General features: G+C 43.0%; 1 protein-coding gene across 1 annotated transcript; it reads right to left on the bottom strand.

The window, feature by feature from the left end:
* Positions 1 to 627: 627 nt before the first annotated feature.
* On the bottom strand, positions 628 to 19,849 carry crbn (cereblon). The gene is made up of 11 exons (XM_029775348.1): positions 19,715 to 19,849; positions 19,021 to 19,130; positions 18,568 to 18,770; positions 18,181 to 18,330; positions 10,833 to 10,995; positions 10,408 to 10,470; positions 10,101 to 10,185; positions 7,531 to 7,646; positions 6,018 to 6,082; positions 4,761 to 4,892; positions 628 to 2,335 (listed from the first exon to the last, which is right to left on the bottom strand). The coding sequence occupies exons 1-11, from the start codon at positions 19,785 to 19,787 to the stop codon at positions 2,152 to 2,154; spliced, it is 1,344 nt and encodes a 447-aa protein (XP_029631208.1). The 5' UTR covers positions 19,788 to 19,849; the 3' UTR covers positions 628 to 2,151.
* Positions 19,850 to 20,395: the final 546 nt, after the last annotated feature.

The raw sequence follows: 20,395 nt of genomic DNA, 5'->3' as shown, positions 1-20,395 counted from the left end.
TCTTGGGCGATAATACGGTCGGCATTTGATTGTGAGGAATTCTAGGTCAGGTGAACAAAAGGACTTGAGTTCCTGTATGTTGTTACAATTACGCCATGAGTCGTTAATCATGAAACATACACCCCCGCCCTTCTTTTTACAGGAGAGATGTTTATTCCTATTGGCACGATTCACTGAAAATCCCGTTGGCTGTACTGACTCCGACAGCATGTCCCAAGCTAGCCATGTTTCCGTGAAACAGACTGTTACAATCCCGGATATCTCTTTGGAAAGCAACTATTGCCCTGATTTCGTTGACTTTTAACTAGGGACTGAACATTAGCGAGTAATATACACGGAAGCGGTGGGTGATGTGCGCGCATCCGAAGCCTCACTAGAAGACCACTCCGGCACACTCTCCTCCGGCGGAATTGTTTTGGGTCGGCCTCTGGAATCAGTTCTAATGCCCTGGGAGGTGCCAACAAAGGATGCGCTTTGGGAAAGTCACATTCCTGGTCGTAATGTTTTGATATAAAAATGGCTGCATTGGACCTTTAAGGTTTACCCACTGGGACATCACATATAAACACTTTTTAAAAATTAATCTTAACAAAACTCAAGGGAAAAAAAGAAAAAAGACAATCTCAATCATATTGTAGAACATTTCTTATTGCGTGGAATTACTTTACTCAAATGTTGATAATTGAGCTGAACAAATCAATCATGTATTACATGTTCTAAAATGGAAATACACGGCAATGGGAGGGGCAAGTGTGTCGAGGTTCTACATAGATAAATCAGTTATATCAGAGCAGAATTGCTATCATTGATTCTTATTGGTTACTTACAAACATGAGCCAAAATAACCTTGTACATCAGCAAGGAATACAATTCTTAATTTAAAACAAATACATTGATCTAAACAAAAATATAGTTATGTAGGTAACACTTGATATGATGTTGCCATTTTCAACCAATACAGGCTAATTAACACAATGTCCCATTTAATTGTGTGGCTCATTAGACATTGATTTGGACCATAGGCACGCCATCCAGCCATGCCCTTAGTGCAGCAACATCACATATAGAACCATGGCGAAAGACTGAAATTCTAGTATCTCTGGCTCCACTGCCTTGTGCCCTACTATCTAAGTCTATATTACACCAGGCATCAAACCAACTCTAGTCTTCACTAACCAGAGGTACTCCTTGTCTTCAGAGGAACAGTCTCTTGCAGTTCAATGGGCCTCCACCCGTTTCAAAATAGAAACCTCTATCTCTACATGTGTATTACATATACTGTACATTTTAAACAATGTGAAAATATGAAAACCAATCAAATAATATATTTCCACACATTTCAAAATAAAGCAATAGCTTCCTTACATTGTTCATGTTCCGAATTCCTCCATCATATGCATTCAACGGGCATATGAAACAAAGGCATGATACATCCTTGTAAAAGCAGTATACTTTCATATGTACGTACAGCGTCTAAACCGTGGATTTGACATGGTTTAACTCTCCATGACCCGATCCAGCTGAACTGAGCTTCTCTGAGAAACACATCAAGGACAAACGGTGGACTTGAATCACAAGTGGCTTTCTATTGATTGGTTTGTTTAGAGATAGATTATGGGGACTGAAGGTCCTCTTGATGGCTGTCTATAACACTATATACACCTAGCTGGATACCGCATGCAAAGTCACACCTACTATGTTTAACAGCAAGTGGCAATGCACTGGTGCGTGCCGTGTCTGTGGCAAATAGGATAGAAGCTGGATAGACAGACCACAGTAGACAGCCATACAGACAGGTCAAGAGGAGCATGCTATGGGGAAGATATGCCGTGTTGCAGAACTAATCTCTTGATCCATTCCCCACATCTATCTGTCGATGTGCAACGCATTCCATCACCAGTGTCCCTGCAGTCAGGAACAAAACACCCCTCCCACCTCCTCCTTGCTCTCTCTCGCCCCCCCATGTTAGAAAATGCCATTTTAAAGCAGGATGACCTTTACACTAATATGATGAATGTGCTGCCATGGCTGTCAGGGGGTTGGGCGGGACGCATCAATTACTAAAATAGAGACCCTTGCCCAGTGGACAGGGTGGGGCGATCGAAGACCCGTTGAGGACATGGGGGGTGGGGAGGAGAGGTCCCCATGTTGTCACAGGCAGAGCAGGCGGGAGCCCTCGTCCCCCTCCTCACCCTCAGTCTGGGGGATGCGGGGCAGCATGGCCGAGCGGGTCAAGCCCCAGAAACGAGGAGGGGACAAGTCTTTCTTGGTGGCTGTGAACTTCCAGCCCATGTGTGAAGCACAGGTACGACACTGAGCGATCGTCCAGGCATACCTGAGGGGGAAGGGAGAGAGGAAAAACAGAAAGAACATATTAGTCCTCATGCATTTGTGCTGCATGCCACATTTCTTATTATTGTTGTCATAAGGCACCTGACACAGAAACGAATACCCTAGTTGGTTGTCTTTCAAATCCCCCTCAACATATATGGCATACCAGATAGTATTGTTCTAATCATCAGCTAATAGAGGCCTAAGGCTCTTGGAGGCTCTCCTTCCCAGATATTACACTGAGAAAGAACAGAGTGTGTCTAATCAATACAATCCACTCGCATCTCCTCTCTATTTGTTCCAGCCTCATTTCCTCCTCAGACCAAAGCCTTTGTTGGCTTTCACGTGGGAACGGCGGCGGGAGATGGAAGCAAGGCACACAGACTAACCACTCCCCTCCAGCCTCTCATCTGACACCTGTCAAATGAAGACGTATCCCAGTGTTCTCTTCTTGGCAACAGCATACCATTTGAAGTGGCTGCATGACAAGTATCACCCAGCAGCACTGGCAATTCAAATAGGCTGTATACTGACAAACACCAGTATACAGCCTAAAACTGCCATCTTGTGGGTCTGTTGCTCTCTCTACAACAAGTCTTCGCAGAACACCTTATGCTAACAGGCTGTAAAAGCACCCTTCCCCAGAAAAGCAGTGTGGCACATAGAGGTTGAGTGGAGCAAAACCCCTTTCTTCCCCCTACCCCTCCATACCTCCACTCTGAGAGGACTTGAATAAGACTCAGCTTGACCAGCCCTCGAGGAGAATAAGTGGAGGCCGTTATTACTGTCATTATTATTACTGGAGGCTAACACCGGCACAAATGCATTGTCTCATGCAGAAAATGCATACTGGGGACCATTTATGAGGAGCGGCGTTGGTTGAAGGGGCCCTTACGTTACAGAACCACTGAGAAGCCCGTGGAGCGCTCCACTTCTCTTCAATCAGTTCAGGTTCTACGTCAATACCTCGGTCAAGCCTGATGTTATGTACCCAGGCACCCACACACACAGCTGCTGTATGTGTAAGGCATCCCTGCAAGGAGAACTATGTCAAAAAATATATATACATTTAGCATATTGACGACGTACCAAAAATGACAAACAATACCATAAATGACAGTACACCAAAGGGCCAGACACTTTTGTTTTCAAGTCTTTAGCAGCTTAGATTATTCCTGGACCAAATAAGGTATTAAAGCGCAAATTAACCAAAAAAACAACTTCTCTGGTTGAAAACGGCCTGTGTGCATAATATGAGTCAGAAACATGCATTCTAGTGTCAAAATAGACTACAAAATGTAAATAGGATAATTTTGGTCAAAGTCAGTATCGTCCCAAACTGAGATTTGCGGGATGTAAGCTTTCCTTGGGTTGGGTTTATTTTTATTTCAATCCGGCCCACATGTCCACAGCTGGCAGCACCCAAGTAATCATCAATTGAAGTGTTTCCCATAAAAACAAATCCAGTGCATCGGGGGGGGGGGAATTGCTATTTCTAGCTGTTCCCATAGACTTCATTCTGCCAAATGACTGTCACTTCCAGTCATTGAGCCCACGGCTATCGCGTCTCGGCAGAAATATATATTTACAAACATGACATGTTTTTTTTAATTTATTACATGCTTTACATACTTTTTTGCAGCGGCGGCAACAATTTAGCAGTGGTGGATCACCGCTGCTTAATGAATATAGGGGAAACACTGAATTTGAAGTGCAGCTGCACACGACCCAATCGTAATGTCCACTAAACACATGGGTGTGGAACGCACACTGACCGTGCTAAATTTGATTTCACTTTGGATATCCCTATGGGGCTAGTTAGGATAGGGTATCCAAAGTCAAACAACTTTTGCAATGGTCACACACCGGCCAACTGAAGCCAATTGGCTACTTTCAGAATGTTACATCTTCACCATACCATCTGGTTTGTGCTTAGTGGGACTAAAATTTGTTTTTCAACAGGACAGTGACCCAAAACATATTTGACCAATGAGAGTGATGGGAGTGCTGCATCAGATGACCTGGCCTCAACAATCACCTGACCTCAACCCAATTGAGATGGTTTGGGATGAGTTGGACCGCAGAGTGAAGGAAAAGCAGCCAACAAGTGCTGACCATATGTGGGAACTCTGTTGGAAAAGCATTCCTCATGAAGCTGGTTGAGAGAATGCCAAGAGTGTGCAAAGCTGTCGTCAAGGCAAAGGTGACTACTTTGAAGAATCTCAAATATAAAATAGATTTTGATTTGTTTAACACTTCTTTTGGTTACTACATGATTCCATATGTGTTATTTCATAGTTTTGATGTCTTCACTATTATTTTACAATGTAGAAAATTGTAAAAATAAAGAAAAACCATGGAATGAGTAGATGTGTCCAAACTTATGACTGGTACTTTATATGTGCGTGTCATGTATAGAGAGGCATTACCCTGGAAACCAGCTGTGGAGCGTGGACGGCCTACCGACCAGGTTGAGGTTGCTGGCTTTGTAGACGGTCAGGGTCTCATGGACGTAGCCGTGGGGGTTGACATAGGCTGCCATGGGGCCGTACAGAGACAGGCTGCAGGAGAAGAGAGAGGAGACATGGTAGAGATAAAAATAAAAAAATAGTCTAAACCACACTGTACAAATAGCAGCTGAATTGACTGTAGAAAATGACATGCAAACATTTTAAGTACTGGTATAGAAATATACTAAAACTACAAATATTCTAAAATTATACAAACATACTACAATGACCCCAGGCCAGGTGGCTAAGGCTGTGGTAAGGTACAGGTCAGACAGTTTAGCCCAACTGAATGGGACAGTAGACAGAAAGTTGGTTATGAAACCTAACTAGATGAATGTCAAACAAGAGACTTCTGCTTAATCCTTCCTTCATCGCTCTCATTTGAGCAGAGTACAAATGCACCTGCAGCATCATTAATCTAGTGTGTTTGAAACGTATACTGTATTAAACACATCAGTCATCAGTTATGTACACTGAGTATACCAAACATTAGGAACACCTTCCTAATATTGAGTTTCACCGTCCCTTTTGACCTCAGAACAGACTCAATTCGTCAGGGCATGGACTCTACAAGGTGTTGAAAGCGTTCTACAGGCACGCTGGACTGTGTTGACTCCAATGCTTCCCACAGTTGTGTCAAGTTGGCTGGATGTCCTTCGGGTGGTGGACCATTCCTGATACAGACCGGAAACGGTTGAGCGTGAAAAACCCAGCAGCGTTGCAGTTCTTGACACACTCAAACCAGCGCGCCTGGCACCTATTATCATACCCTGTTCAACGGCACTTAAATCTTTGTCTTGCCCAATCACCCTGTGAATGGTTCATATACACAATCCATGTCTCAATTGTCTCAAGGGTTAAAAATCCTTCTTTAACCTGTCTCCTCCCCTTCATCTACACTGATTGAAGTGGATTTAACAAGTGACATAAGGGATCATAGCTTTCACCTGGTCTGCCTATGTCATGGAAAGAGAAGATGTTCTTAATGTTTTATATACTCAGTGTATAGCTGCCCGTTCCCTAGTAGGGCTGCACAGAACCAGAAATGGGTCTGGAGAAGCTCATTGCCTCTGCTTTTGGGTGCCTGTTTATCACAACACTACCATCTCACTCTGACAACCAGTGTTAGACTACTCGACAGACACTATTCAGAGTCTAGGTGCATCTCTCCCTCACCTGAAGATCTCGTTCTTGGTGGTGATCTCTGTATCTTGGCACTGCTTGCAACACAGCGAGGTGCACTGTAGGAAAAAAAGACAACTAATGTGACTTCATGTTCAATCCACCAGACTTCTGTAGCAGAAGCAAACATCCCCGTAGTTATTGCCTGTACTAACAAGCACCTCAGAAGGGCCAGGTGTTTCTCTTTATAACCCTCTTTCTCCAGGCAGCAGCATGAGTGCTAATTATCTTCAAGCAGTGGTGCAGGCTCTGAGTGATGAAATCATAGCAGGGGGTGCAGAGTGGTCAGAGTGATGAAATCATAGCAGGGGGTGCAGAGTGGTCAGAGTGGAGATGAGGGTGATGATGGAGGTAGGGTTTAGGGAAGTAGCACTGTAACAGCTCTCAATGCATTAGAGAATTCACAAAGGAAGGCAGCATCTCCGACCCACCGACTCAGAGGGGAAATTATCATCACTATACAGTATATAGGCAGTGGCTAAATATACTGAACAAAAATATAAAACCAAACAAGTGCTGGTCCCATGTTTCATGAAAAGTTCCATACACACAAAAGTCTGGTTTCTTTCAAATTTGGTGCACAAATGTGTCTACATCCCTGTTGGTGAGCATTTCTCCTATGCCAAGATAATCCATCCACCTGACAGGTGTGGCATATCAAGAAGCTGATTAAACAACATGATCATTACACAGGTGCACCTTGTGCTGGGGACAATAAAAGGTCACTCTAAAATGTGCAACTTTGTCACACAACACAATGCCACAGATGTCTCAAGTTTTGAGGGAGCATGCAATTGGCATGCTGACTGCAGGAATGTCCATCAGAGCTGTTGCCAGAGAATGTAATGTTGTTTTAGACAATTTGGTAGTACGTCCAACCGGACTAAAAACCGCAGACCACGTTTAACCATACCAGCCCAGGACCCCCACATCCGGATTCTTCGTCTGCAGGATCGTCTGAGACCAGCCACCCGGACAGATGATGAAACTGAGGAGTATTTCTGTCTGTAATAAAGCCCTTTAGTGGGGAAAAACTGATTCTGATTGGCTGAGCCTGGCTCCCCAGTGGGTGGTCCTGGCTCGCAAGTGGGCGTGCCAATGCCCTCCCAGGCCCACCCTTGGCTGTGCCCCTGCCCAGTCATGTGAAATCCATAGATTAGGGCCTAATGAATTCATTTCAATTGACTGATTTCCTTATATGAACTGTAAATCTTGAAATTGTCACATGCTGCATTTACATTTTTGATCAGTATATAGACACTAGCACATTAGAGGAGAGGGAAGAGAGAGAGACAGGGCCGTTTGCCACAGAACAGCAGGGAGGAGTAGGGGGTCAGAGGTTAGACAGATCAGTCGGGGAGTCAGTCGATACAGCTGGATGGATGTGTGTTGTGTGTTTAAGGGTACATATCAGACAGTGTGTGGATGGTCAGTGCTAAATTGTAAGGTTTAGTGATGTGTATTTCTGGCTCTGTGCGTGGGCGCACATGTCTGTGTCTGTGCTCACCCGGGCCATGATGTCCAGCTCACAGCGCAGCCTCTGGATGGCACTGCCAATCTTCAGCAGCTGGAGCCGAAGGGCATCATCTATGGGCAGACAGGCCGCCACTCTATAGGAGAAATCTGGCAGGAAGGAGTGGGAGCAGGAATATTACAGTTCAGGATTTGAATTCCGTGAGATTGTCAGTAGTACTCTAAAAGATTTTAGGTGGCATATATACTCTGAACAAAAATATAAAATGCAGCATGTAAAGTGTTGGTCCCATGTTAAATGAGCTGAGATAAAAGATCCAAGAACTTTTCCATACACACAAAAAGCTTATTGCTCTCAAATCTTGAGCACAAATTTGATTACATCCCTGTTAGTTAGCATTTCTCCTTTGCCAAGATAATCCATCTACCTGACAGGTGTGGCATATCAATCATTACACATGTGTACTTTGTGCTGGGGACCATAAAAGGCCCCTCTAAAATGTGATGTTTTGTCACGCAAACGCAATGCCACAGATGTCTCAAGTTGAAGGAGCGTGCAATTGGCATGATGACCGTAGGTACAGTGGGGGGAAAAAGTATTTGATCCCCTGCTGATTTTGTACGTTTGCCCACCTACAAAGAAATGATCAGTCTATAATTTTAATAGTAGGTTTATTTGAACAGTGAGAGACAGAATAACAACAAAAAAATCCAGAAAAGCGCATGTCAAAAATGTTATAAAATGATTTGCATTTTAATGAGGGAAATAAGTATTTGACCCCCTCTGCAAAACATGACTTAGTACTTGGTGGCAAAACCCTTGTTGGCAATCACAGAGGTCAGACGTTTCTTGTAGTTGGCCACCAGGTTTGCACACATCTCAGGAGGGATTTTGTCCCACTCCTCTTTGCAGATCTTCTCCAAGTCATTAAGGTTTCGAGCCTGACGTTTGGAAACTCGAACCTTCAGCTCCCTCCACAGATTTTCTATGGGATTAAGGTCTGGAGGCTGGCTAGGCCACTCCAGGACCTTAATGTGCTTCTTCAGCCCTCCTTTGTTGCCTTGGCCGTGTGTTTTGGGTCATTGTCATGCTGGAATACCCATCCACGACCCATTTTCAATGCCCTGGCTGAGGGAAGGAGGTTCTCACCCAAGATTTGACGATGCATGGCCCCGTCCATCGTCCCTTTGATGCCTCCTCCAAACACGGCCAAGGCAACAAAGGAGGGCTCATATACGAGTTGAGTTGATGTCAAAGAGCTCCATTTTGGTCTCATCTGACCACAACACGTTCACCAGTTTTCCTCTGAATCATTCAGATGTTCATTGGCAAACTTCAGACGAGCATGTGTATGTATTCTTGAGCAGGGGGACTTGCGGGCGCTGCAGGATTTCAGTCCTTCACGGCGTAGTGTGTTACCAATTGTTTTCTTGGTTACTATGGTCCCAGCTGCCTTGAGATCATTGACAAGATCCTCCCGTGTAGTTCTGGGCTGATTCCTCACATTTCTCATGATCATTGCAACTCCACGAGGTGAGATCTTGCATGGAGCCCCAGGCCGAGGGAGATTGACAGTTCTTTTGTGTTTCTTCCATTTCAGAATAATCGCACCAAATGTTGTCACGTTCTCACCAAGCTGCTTGGCGATGGTCTTATAGCCCATTCCAGCCTTGTGTAGGTCTACAATCTTGTCCCTGACATCCTTGGAGAGCTCTTTGGTCTTGGCCATGGTGGAGAGTTTGGAATCTGATTGATTGATTGATTGCTTCTGTGGACAGGTGTCTTTTTTACAGGTAACAAGCTGAGATTAGGAGCACTCCCTTTAAGAGTGTGCTCCTAATCTCAGCTCGTTACCTGTATAAAAAACACCTGGGAGACAGAAATCTTTCTGATTGAGAGGGGGTCAAATACTTATTTCTCTCATTAAAATGCAAATCAATTTATAACATTGTTGACATGCATTTTTCTGGATATTTTTGTTGTTATTCTGTCTCTCACTGTTCAAATAAACCTACCATTAAAATTATAGACTGATCATTTCTTTGTCAGTGGCCAAAACGTACAAAATCAGCAGGGGATCAAATACTTTTTTCCCCCACTGTATGTGGACCAGAGCTTTTGGCAGTACGTCCAGCCAGCTTCACAACCGCAAACCAAGTGAAAATGTCCTTGTTCTTCCATTGCCTGAAGCATGTTTGGGATGCTCTGGATTGACGTGTACGACAGCGTTCCAGTTCCTGCCAATATCCAGCAACTTCGCACAGCCATCGAAGAGGAGTGGAACCACAGGCCACAATCAACAGCCTGATCAACTATATGTGAAGGAGATGTGTCACGCTGCATGAGGCAAATGGTGGTCACACCAGATACTGACTGGTTTTCTGATCCACACCCCTAACCTTTTTTTAAAGGTATCTGTGACCAACAGATGCATATCTGTATTCCCAGTCATGTAAAATCCATAAATTAGGGCCTAATGAATTTATTCCAATTGACTGATTTCCTTATAGGAACTGTAAATCAGTAAAATCTTTGAAATTGTTTCATTTATTTTTTTGTTCAGTGTATATACACAGTATACATGGCCTAGAGGACAGTTGTACCTATAGCGTTTGTGGGGAGGGAATCATCCTTGAGGTTCTCGTCCCACTCATGGAGCTGTCTCTTCACTCTCTTCATCAGAGTCTCCTGGGAGACAAACACAAGAAACCATGTTACAAACAAGATGTGTGTCATAACAGTCACTAAACTCACTTACAGTATTTCTCTGAAACGCATTATGGAATAAATCAGCTCAATCATGTTCCAGTGGAAATGTTATGTCTGTACACACACAGTAGTTATATCTAGCCCTGATAGGTTAGCACACTAACCTACAGAGCAGAGATGAGCAGGGCATTCAGTACTCACAGAGTCATAGAGGGCGTAGACCCAGGAAGGCCATGAGGTCATGTTGGCACAGTGGAACTTCCTCTGAGGAGGACAGAGGCAAACACACAGACAACAACACCTCAGCAAGAGAACATCTTTATTCATCTTCATTGTTGAACACAAACACTGGGATGCCAGGTCGCATTCAGGAGTGAGCAACTGTATAAAGAGCGGATATGTTTTCTTTTTTTTATGACAAAGAAGCATGTCTGTTCTAGCTAAAACAAGTTTATATGAACACTTCATAAGGTTGGGCCTTGATTTGAACACATCTCATGTTTTGTATGTCTCGGCTTGAAGACTGCCACCTCTCCTCGGCATCTTAAACAACACCCTAACAAACAATTAACGTTGACTCCATCCCTCCCCGTTCCTAATTTCCACAAGAATAATGTGTGTCGGACCTGGCGGTAGGTGGCCCACCAGCGCTGGGCCTGTTTGCAGCTCTGGGCGGGGGGTCTGGAGGAGGGGTGCATGTGGAGGCGGGACAGGGGCGTGAGCTGCACTGCGGTCAGGGGGTCTGGTAGAATCCGCTCGGGGAGGATCTGCACCTTGGCCTGTCTGATCCTGGAAGAGACAAGAGAGAAGACAGAGAGAATTGGGGGCTAGATCAAGATAGTGAATAAACCCTTAGGTATGTATACTTTGCATTTCAATTACAAAGCAAAAGCATACTTCATCAGAGAGAGGAGATAATCTGGGGCCTTAGTGAAAAAAACATTACGTGGTGGATTAAAGTATGCAATTTGGTGCAAACATTCCTCAGGTGACAACATCCCAGAAGGGGTGCACATTAACATTTTACCAGGAATAGAGTTTTTTGCATAAATCCAAAATGGCTTCCATAATAAAAGTATTTGACCATAAAAACTGTTATGCAACAAATAAAAGCAAGACATTTGGTACAAACATTCCTCAGATGATATAAAAACATCCTAGAAGGGGTGCTCATTGCTAATAGCTTGTGCGAATATCTGCATAAGCCGGACACAGAGCACAAACATACCATATTATGGTGTGGTACCTGCCCTTAAAAACAGCCACTCCACAAGGTCTTACATTCTTTGGAGAAAACCCTGCCGGATATATTAACTCTCTGGCTTCATTCATACATTAGACCAGTCATCACAATGCTAGCAGCCAACCATATTTAGCCTAGGCCTACTCAACATAAAGTCCCCAAAAGAAAACATCACTTACGTGCATGACTTTAAATTGTATTGCTTACTATTATTTCCATGCTACAGGCCTCCTCTCAACACATTTACTGAAGGCAATCTCCATCTCGCATTCCCAAATCTCCAAACTAGCTTTGTGATACTGGCAGATGCTCAAAATATAAACTGCAGCTACTCAGTGTTAACAAAACGACTGGTACACTGTGTCTACAAACGTGCTTGAGGAAATGGACATCTGCTACATTGTTCCATGTTACAATAACAAAAGTGAGTGCACAGGCTTGACTAGTCAGATTCACAGTGATTTGATCAACCACTGCGCTATCCATGGTGCTGAATCTCTGCTACTAGGCCTATTTGCTGGTATATAACCATGTCAGAGGCGAAAGGCTTGCCTTTGAGATGAATACATTCATGGATGTACAGTGAGGGAAAAAAGTACTTGATCCCCTGTGGATTTTGTACGTTTGCCCACTGACAAAGAAATGACCAGTCTATAATTTTAATGGTAGGTTTATTTGAACAGTGAGAGACAGAATAACAAAACAATCCAGAAAAACGCATGTCAAGAATGTTATAAATGTATTTGCATTTTAATGAGGGAAATAAGTATTTGACCCCTCTGCAAAACATGACTTAGTACTTGGTGGCAAAACCCTTGTTGGCAATCAGAGGTCAGACGTTTCTTGTAGTTGGCCACCAGGTTTGCACACCTCTCAGGAGGGATTTTGTCCCACTGCTCTTTGCAGATATTCTCCAAGTCATTAATGTTTCGAGGATGACGTTTGGCAACTCGAACCTTCAGCTCCCTCCACAGATTTTCTATGGGATTAAGGTCTGGAGACTGGCTAGGCCACTCCAGGACCTTAATGTGCTTCTTCTTGAGCCAATCCTTTGTTGCCTTGGCCGTGTGTTTTGGGTCATTGTCATGCTGGAATACCCATCCACGACCCATTTTCAATGCCCTGGCTGAGGGAAGGAGGTTCTCACCCAAGATTTGACGGTACACGGCCCCGTCCATCGTCCCTTTGATGCGGTGAAGTTGTCCTGTCCCCTTAGCAGAAAAACACCCCCAAAGCATAATGTTTCCACCTCCATGTTTGACCGGGGGGATGGTGTTCTTGGGGTCATAGGCAGCATTCCTCCTCCTCCAAACACGGCGAATTGAGTTGATGCCAAAGAGCTCCATTTTGGTCTCATCTGACCACAACACTTTCACCCAGTTGTCCTCTGAATCATTCAGATGTTCATTGGCAAACTTCAGACGGGCATGTATATGTGCTTTCTTGAGCAGGGGGACCTTGCGGGCGCTGCAGGATTTCAGTCCTTCATGGCGTAGTGTGTTACCAATTGTTTTCTTGGTGACTATGGTCCCAGCTGCCTTGAGATCATTGACAAGATCCTCCCGTGTAGTTCTGGGCTGATTCCTCACCGTTCTCATGATCATTGCAACTCCATGAGGTGAGATCTTGCATGGAGCCCCAGGCCGAGGGAGATTGACAGTTCTTTTGTGTTTCTTCCATTTGCGAATAATCGCACCAACTGTTGTCACCTTCTCACCAAGCTGCTTGGCAATGGTCTTGTAGCCCATTCCAGCCTTGTGTAGGTCTACAATCTTGTCCCTGACATCCATGGAAAGCTCTTTGGTCTTGGCCATGGTGGAGAGTTTGGAATCTGATTGATTGATTGCTTCTGTGGACAGGTGTCTTTTATACAGGTAACAAACTGAGATTAGGAGCACTCCCTTTAAGAGTGTGCTCCTAATCTCAGCTCGTTACCTGTATAAAAGACACCTGGGAGCCAGATATCTTTCTGATTGAGAGGGGGTCAAATACTTATTTCCCTCATTAAAATGCAAATCAATTTATAACATTTTTGACATGCGTTTTTCTGGATTGTTTTGTTGTTATTCTGTCTCTCACTGTTCAAATAAACCTACCATTAAAATTATAGACTGGTCATTTCTTTGTCAGTGGGCAAACGTACAAAATCAGCAGGGGACCAAATACTTTTTCCCTCACTGTATGTACTCTATATGTAATGTATTTTCTCTGTGGGACTGATGACTATTTCAATGCTAATAAACAGTAGACACATGTTGAAGCGGTCACCAGGGTGTATAGATCGCAGGGTGATCACAGTGTAGGGTAAATGACCGCCGACACAATCATAGGTAAGTCACCAAGTGCACCAACAGGTCCAAATTGTTTTGACCTCAGGGGGTCTATGTACACCTACTAATGAATAGACCGACTGAAGACGCGAGAGATATCATTATAAACACTATTAATGTACATGGAACACATGGGGTTTCCATGGTAATGAGGATCTTAGTGACGTAAAGTTCTAGAACAGCTTAATCAGTGAGCGGTAAATCTCTATAATAACCAGGTGCAGCAGCCTGTTCTTCCTCCATGTCTCATATATGTTGGAATGTAATATGAACTGAACTGTGTGAGATATTTAACTATTCAATGAAGAAACTGAAAATGTTCGCACCTTCCCTATCTGCAGAAACTTTAGTTGCGGCAAAAATGTTACTAAATTTAAAAGTTCCTCAGTTAAAATTTGGATTAAATTATGAGTAAACTGTGTTACAGAACAACAACGCCAGTTTAAACCATAGCTTCAGTTTTACAGATACTTTCCTGCAATTCTACCCACCATGCCATGACTTATGCCATGTCATATTAACATCTGAGTGAGTGAGAGTGACTAACAAAATAAATGGCTTCGTGCCCAGTCGGTATTCCGCCATGATTACTACAAGTTTAAATAGCTGGCGCTACTAATTTACCAATCCAAAAGTTGTTAGCTAGCTGACTGACACTAGCTTGGTTTCCATCCAATTGGCGACAGATTTATGGGAATATTATAAAATCTGCCTAATAAAATTGGGCTTGTTAAATGGATTTCCATCACATTTCCAACTCTACTGATGTTTTTTGACACAATAAATGTAGCGTTAGATAGTGAATGTGCCCACTCTGGTATTGGCACGTGCTCTCTAGCCAACAGCTCGCAGAAATAGTGTGGGTATTGTTGTATTTATTTAACTAGGCAAGTCAGTTAAGAACAAATTCTTATTTACAATGACGGCCTACCCCAGCCAAACCAAAACGATGCTGGGCCAATTGTGCGCCGCCCTATGGGACTCCCAATCACGGCCGGTTGTGATACAGCCTGGAATCGAACCAGGGTCTGTAGACACCTATTATGGATTATTAAAAGTGCGAGAATTTTTATTTGTCAAATGGCAGCCAAGCATCGATCATCATGTCAACAGGATGAGCCCCTCGATATTTATTGGAAATGACCATCAAGCTCATCAACTTGCACTTTGACCACCATTTGAAGTTCATCGTAACTTATTTATTATGTCGCCGAATAAACTGCATGCTTTCCCAAGTCATAGTGGGATGACCACAAGTTTATTTCGAATGATGATTATTATACTGAACAAAAATATAAATCCAACATGTAGCAATTTCAACGATTTTACTGAGTTACAGATCATATAAAGAAATCAGTAAATCAAAAATAAAAAAATAAATTAGGCCCCAATTAATGACTGGGCAGAGGCACAGCCATGATTGGGCTTGGGAGGGTAAAGGCCCACACACTGGGGAGCTGGCCTAGCCAATCAGCGTTAGTTTTTCCCCACAAAAGAGTTTTATTACAGACAGAAATACTCCTCAGTTTCATCAGCTGCCCGGGTGGATGGTCTCAAATGACACCGCAGGTGAAGAAGCCGGATATGGAGGTCCTGGGCTGGCGTGGTTACATGTGGTCTGTGGTTGTGAGGCTGGCTGGATATACTGCCTAATTCAACATTGGAGGCGGTTTATGGTAGACAAATGAACATTAAATTCTCTGTCAACAGCTCTGGTGGACATTCCTGCAGTAAGCATGCCAATTGCACGCTCCCTCTAAACTTGAGACATCGGTGGCATTGTGTTGTGTGACAAAACTGCACATTTTAGAATGGCCTTTTATTGTGCCCGCAGCACAAGGTGCACCTGTGTAATTATCCTGTTGTTTAATCATATTCTTGATATGCTTTTTGTGTGTATTTACAATTTCTGTGATCTTAGCTCATGAAACATGGGACCACTTTATATGTTGCGTTTATATTTTCGTTCAGTGTGCATGTACAGTACCAGTCAAAAATGTGGACACAACTACTCATGCAAGAGTTTTTCATTATTTTAACTATTTTCTAGATTGTAGAATAATAGTGAAGATATCAAAACTATGAAATAACACATATGGAATCATGTAGTTACACCTTCAGGCTGTGTAAGGGCTATTTTACCAAGGAGAGTGATGGAGTGCTGCATCAGATGACCTGGCCTCCACAATCACCCGACCTCAACCAAATTGAAATGGTTTGGGATGAGTTGACCCGCAGAGTGAAGGAGTCAAGTGATCAGCATTGTGGGAACTGCTTCAAGACTGTTGGGAAAGCATTCCTCATGAAGCTGGTTGAGAGAATGCCAAGGTGTGCAAAGCTGTCATCAAGGCAAAGGGTGGCAACTTTTAAGAATCTCAAATATATTTTGATTTGTTTAACACTTTTTTGGTTACTAAATGATTCCATGTGTTATTTCGTAGTTTTGATGTCTTCACTATTATTCTACAATGTAGAAAATAGTCAAAATAAGTCAAAATAAAGAAAATGTGTGTCCAAAATTTTGACTGGTAATGAACTGGCAGCTTCATTAAATAGTACCCACAAAACACCAGTCTCAACGTCAACAGTGAAGAGGCGACTCCGGAATGCTGGCCTTCTAGGCAGAGTTCCTCTGTCCAGTGTCAGTGTTCTTTTGCCCATCTTTAACTTTTCTTTTTATTGGCCAGTCTGAGATATGCCTTTTCCTTTGCAACTCTGCCTAGAAGGCCAGCATTCCGGAGTCGCCTCTTCACTGTTGACGTTGAGACTGGTGTTTTGCGGGTACTATTTAATGAAGCTGCCAGTTGAGGACTTGTGAGGCATCTGTTTCTCAAACTAGACACTGTAATGTACTTGTCCTCTTGCTCAGTTGTGCACCGGGGCCTCCCACTCCTCTTTCTATTCTGGTTAGAGACAGTTTGGATGGAAACCTGCTTAGTGACTGAAATATCAAAAGGAATTGCTTATGCACAACCAAATTTCGAAATTGCACCTTCTGTATTCTACCTCTCAACAACCATGTATTTGGGAAAGAAACACTGCTGTAACTATATACTGCTGGTCACAAAACAATTGGTTTACCACTGTCTCTGAGGATATATGATTGTCCACCCCTTATAGGGAATACTGTCTTATGTGCTTTCCCACTCAGATGATACAAATAGAGTTTTCCATCTTGTGGTTACTTATGGTATCACTTACAAAATATTTCCTGCTCATACATACATAATCTCTATTTACAGTTGAAGTCGGAAGTTTACATACACCTTAGCCAACTACATTTAAACTCAGTTTTTCACAATTGCTGACATTTTCCTCCAAACATAACGATGGTCATTATGGCCAAACAGTTCTATTTTTGTTTCATCAGACCAGAGGACATTTCTCCAAAAAGTACGATCTTTGTCCCCATGTGCAGTTGCAAACCGTAGTCTGGATTTTTTATGGTGGTTTTGGAGCATTGGATTCTTCCTTGCTGAGCAGCCTTACAGGTTATGTCAATATAGAACTTGTTTTACTGTGCATATAGATACTTTTGTACCTGTTTCCTCCAGTATCTTCACAAGGTCCTTTGCTATTGTTCTGGGATTAATTGCACTTTTCGCACCAAAGTACGTTCATCTCTAGGAGACAGAACGCATCGCCTTCCTGAGCGGTATGACGGCTGCGTGGTCCCATGGTGTTAATACTTGCGTACTATTGTTTGTACAGATGAACGTGGTACCCTTCAGGCGTTTGGAAATTGCTCCCAAGGATGAACCAGACTTGTGGAGATCAACAGTTTCTTTTCTGAGGTCTTGGCTGATTTCTTTTGATTTTCCCATGATGTCAAGCAAAGAGGTACTGAGTTTGAAGGTAGGCCTTGAAATGCATCCACAGGTACACCTCCAATTGACTCAAATTATGGCAATTAGCCTAGCAGAGGCTTCTAAAACCATGACATACTTTTCTGGAATTTTCCAAGCTGTTTAAAGGCACACTCAACTTAGTGTATGTACATTTCTGACCCACTGGAATTGTGATACAGTAAATTCTAAGTGAAATAATCTGTCTGTAAACAATTGATGGAAAAATTACTTGTGTCATGCACAAAGTAGATGTCCTAACCGACTTGACAAAACTATAGTTTCTTAACAAGAAATTTGAGGAGTGGTTGAAAAACAAGTTTTAATGACTCCAACCTAAGTGTATGTAAACTTCCCACTTCAACTGTAATGGCCATGAAGATAATGCCTTTATGAATCTGAAAATGATGATGAAAGTCAGAGTGAAGCTCAACTGATAGACAGATTGGATATATGTTGGTCTGTGTCTTATTAGCCGTTTTACTCATTACTATGCCCAGGTTCTACGAGGTTCTAGGTCGTTCTGGTCTGGTCAGTAACATTTAGTTCCACTCACCCATCTGCTTGGGTTCTGATCTCATGGACCTTGAACCGCTGCCGTCCGACTGCCTTCACTTTGACTGTCTCAATGCCGTACTCCTGCTCCTCCCGGTAAGCATAGATCTCAGCTGTCGTCCCAAACTCTGCCTGCACCTCGCCTGTTTCACTGGGGGGGAGAGAATACAGACATCTATTTAGCAACACCCTATTGTGCTCTACTCTAGCCATGCTCACACACCAATCGAATGCATTCTAATACATAACAGAGAATGAGCAAGAGAAAACTTTGTGGAGAGGGGTAGCCAATTGGAATGCAGCCCATTACGATTCCCACTCTTTCTGAACCCATACACTCTCCCTCCGTCCCCCTATGCCGTCCTCCTCTTCCTCTCTCCCGCCATACCTGTGTGCGAGAACAGCAAAGGTGCGGTCTCTCTGGATAATGCTTCGCATCATGCTGACCTCCTGCGGTCTGAAGAGCTGCAGCGGCAGGGTCTGTCCTGGGATTAGCATGACAGCTGTGAATGGCAGCACTGGGATGGTCTGGCAGCTGTCGTCATCATGCACCGTGCGCCCATGAAACTCCTCCATGTCTGAGCCCAGGTACTGGGAGTGAAGGGGGCATTAGAGGGAGAGACATTATCAGATACACGAAGAAACAGCACTACTGGAATCAGTAGGCAAATCTAACTGCACTGCTTATTTGAATAAATTACTGACTAAGTGATTAAAAGGCAGAAGGGAAGCATTTCCCAGATACGGAAAGAAGAATTAGTACTGTGTGTGTAGAAAACCCCATACTGAATACTGATACAGCTGCACAACAATACTTTGTAGAAGTAAATATAAAACCCACAGCATGTGAAGTTGGAAGACTGGGGTCAAAGTTTATGTTTGGTTTTTCTGCATCCTCTGCATCCTCACGGTCCTCAGTCTCCATCTCATTCTCCTCTTCCTCTTCATTTTCTATAATAGTGAGTGGCACGCAATACATACTTAAACAAGCAAATATGTACTTTCTCTTTGACTTCAAATGACCCCATTGTAAAAAAAAAAAAAGTATTTCCCTTAGTCATTGTGTTGACAACAGCATAACCTGTTGGACATGCATTTAGATGATGATTACCAGTGATCATACACACAGACCAAAAAACCTAGCTCTGGCAAGCTACTGCATCTTAATGCCAAGTACAAGTAGACTGACATGACTATCAACTGGGGATTAAATCACATTAGCATACATGGTAGCTAGCTAGCTAAATAGACAGTTTAATTACAGTCTGTTGAAACAATTCCATAGCTAGCTAGCAAGATATTACAAATTATAAAACAAGCAATCAATCCGTCAAGATAAAAAATAAAAATAATTGCTTGACTGCGACAGCGATTGAGTGAGTTGATTATGCTCTGTCACTTGAAGTGGTGTGGCCTCGATTCTTTGCAGAATACAAAACTGATTTTGGCTTTCATAACGAGGCTTTACCATTTACAATAACCAACGTATTCAGTACACTAGTATACCAATGCAATTCAACTGAAGACACATTTACCGGGTAAAAGTTGTAGTTGGTTGCCCATGTTGTCGTTGATATTGTTGTCGCCTGCACCCCTCTCGTCGGCCATATCCTTCTGTTTACACCATAGACTGTAAAAAAAATGGTTTAGACTTCTTTCTCAGTGGTGTCTTATCGCAGGGTATGCGTCGAAAACGACTCACTATCGTCCCTCAGTGGAAGGAGCTAGTCTTGTATTCCTGTTTTCAAAATTAATTATGAATTTTGGGTTAAGGGAATTATTTCAAGTTTCGAAGTTTATTCGCTACGTGCACAGGATACAGCAGGTGTAAAACCGTACCTTGATAGCTCTTTCCCAACAATATAAAAAATGTCAACCACACAAAAACTACAATGTGAGTAAGAAACACGAGAACGCAAGTACATACAGGTCACTGCCAAATGTCTGGGGTACTGGAGCGGTTGAGGTGGATTTATAAATAAAAAGTGACTGATAGTAGAATATACATGTAAACCAGGGTGAAAAGTGACTGATAGCAGGAATATATATATACTTATGGTAATATACTAACGGTAATTTATAAACTGGGTGGCTCGAGCCCTGAATGCTGATTGGCTGACAGTCGTGGTAATCAGACAGTATACCACTGGTATGCCAAAACATGTATTTTTACTGCTCTAATTAGGTTGCTAACCAGTTTAAAATAGCAATAAGGC

Source organism: Salmo trutta, chromosome 14, assembly GCF_901001165.1.
Source record: "Salmo trutta chromosome 14, fSalTru1.1, whole genome shotgun sequence".
NCBI classification, from domain to species: domain Eukaryota; kingdom Metazoa; phylum Chordata; class Actinopteri; order Salmoniformes; family Salmonidae; genus Salmo; species Salmo trutta.
Note: the sequence above shows the minus strand (reverse complement) of the source record. Positions and strands in the feature narration are given on the sequence as shown.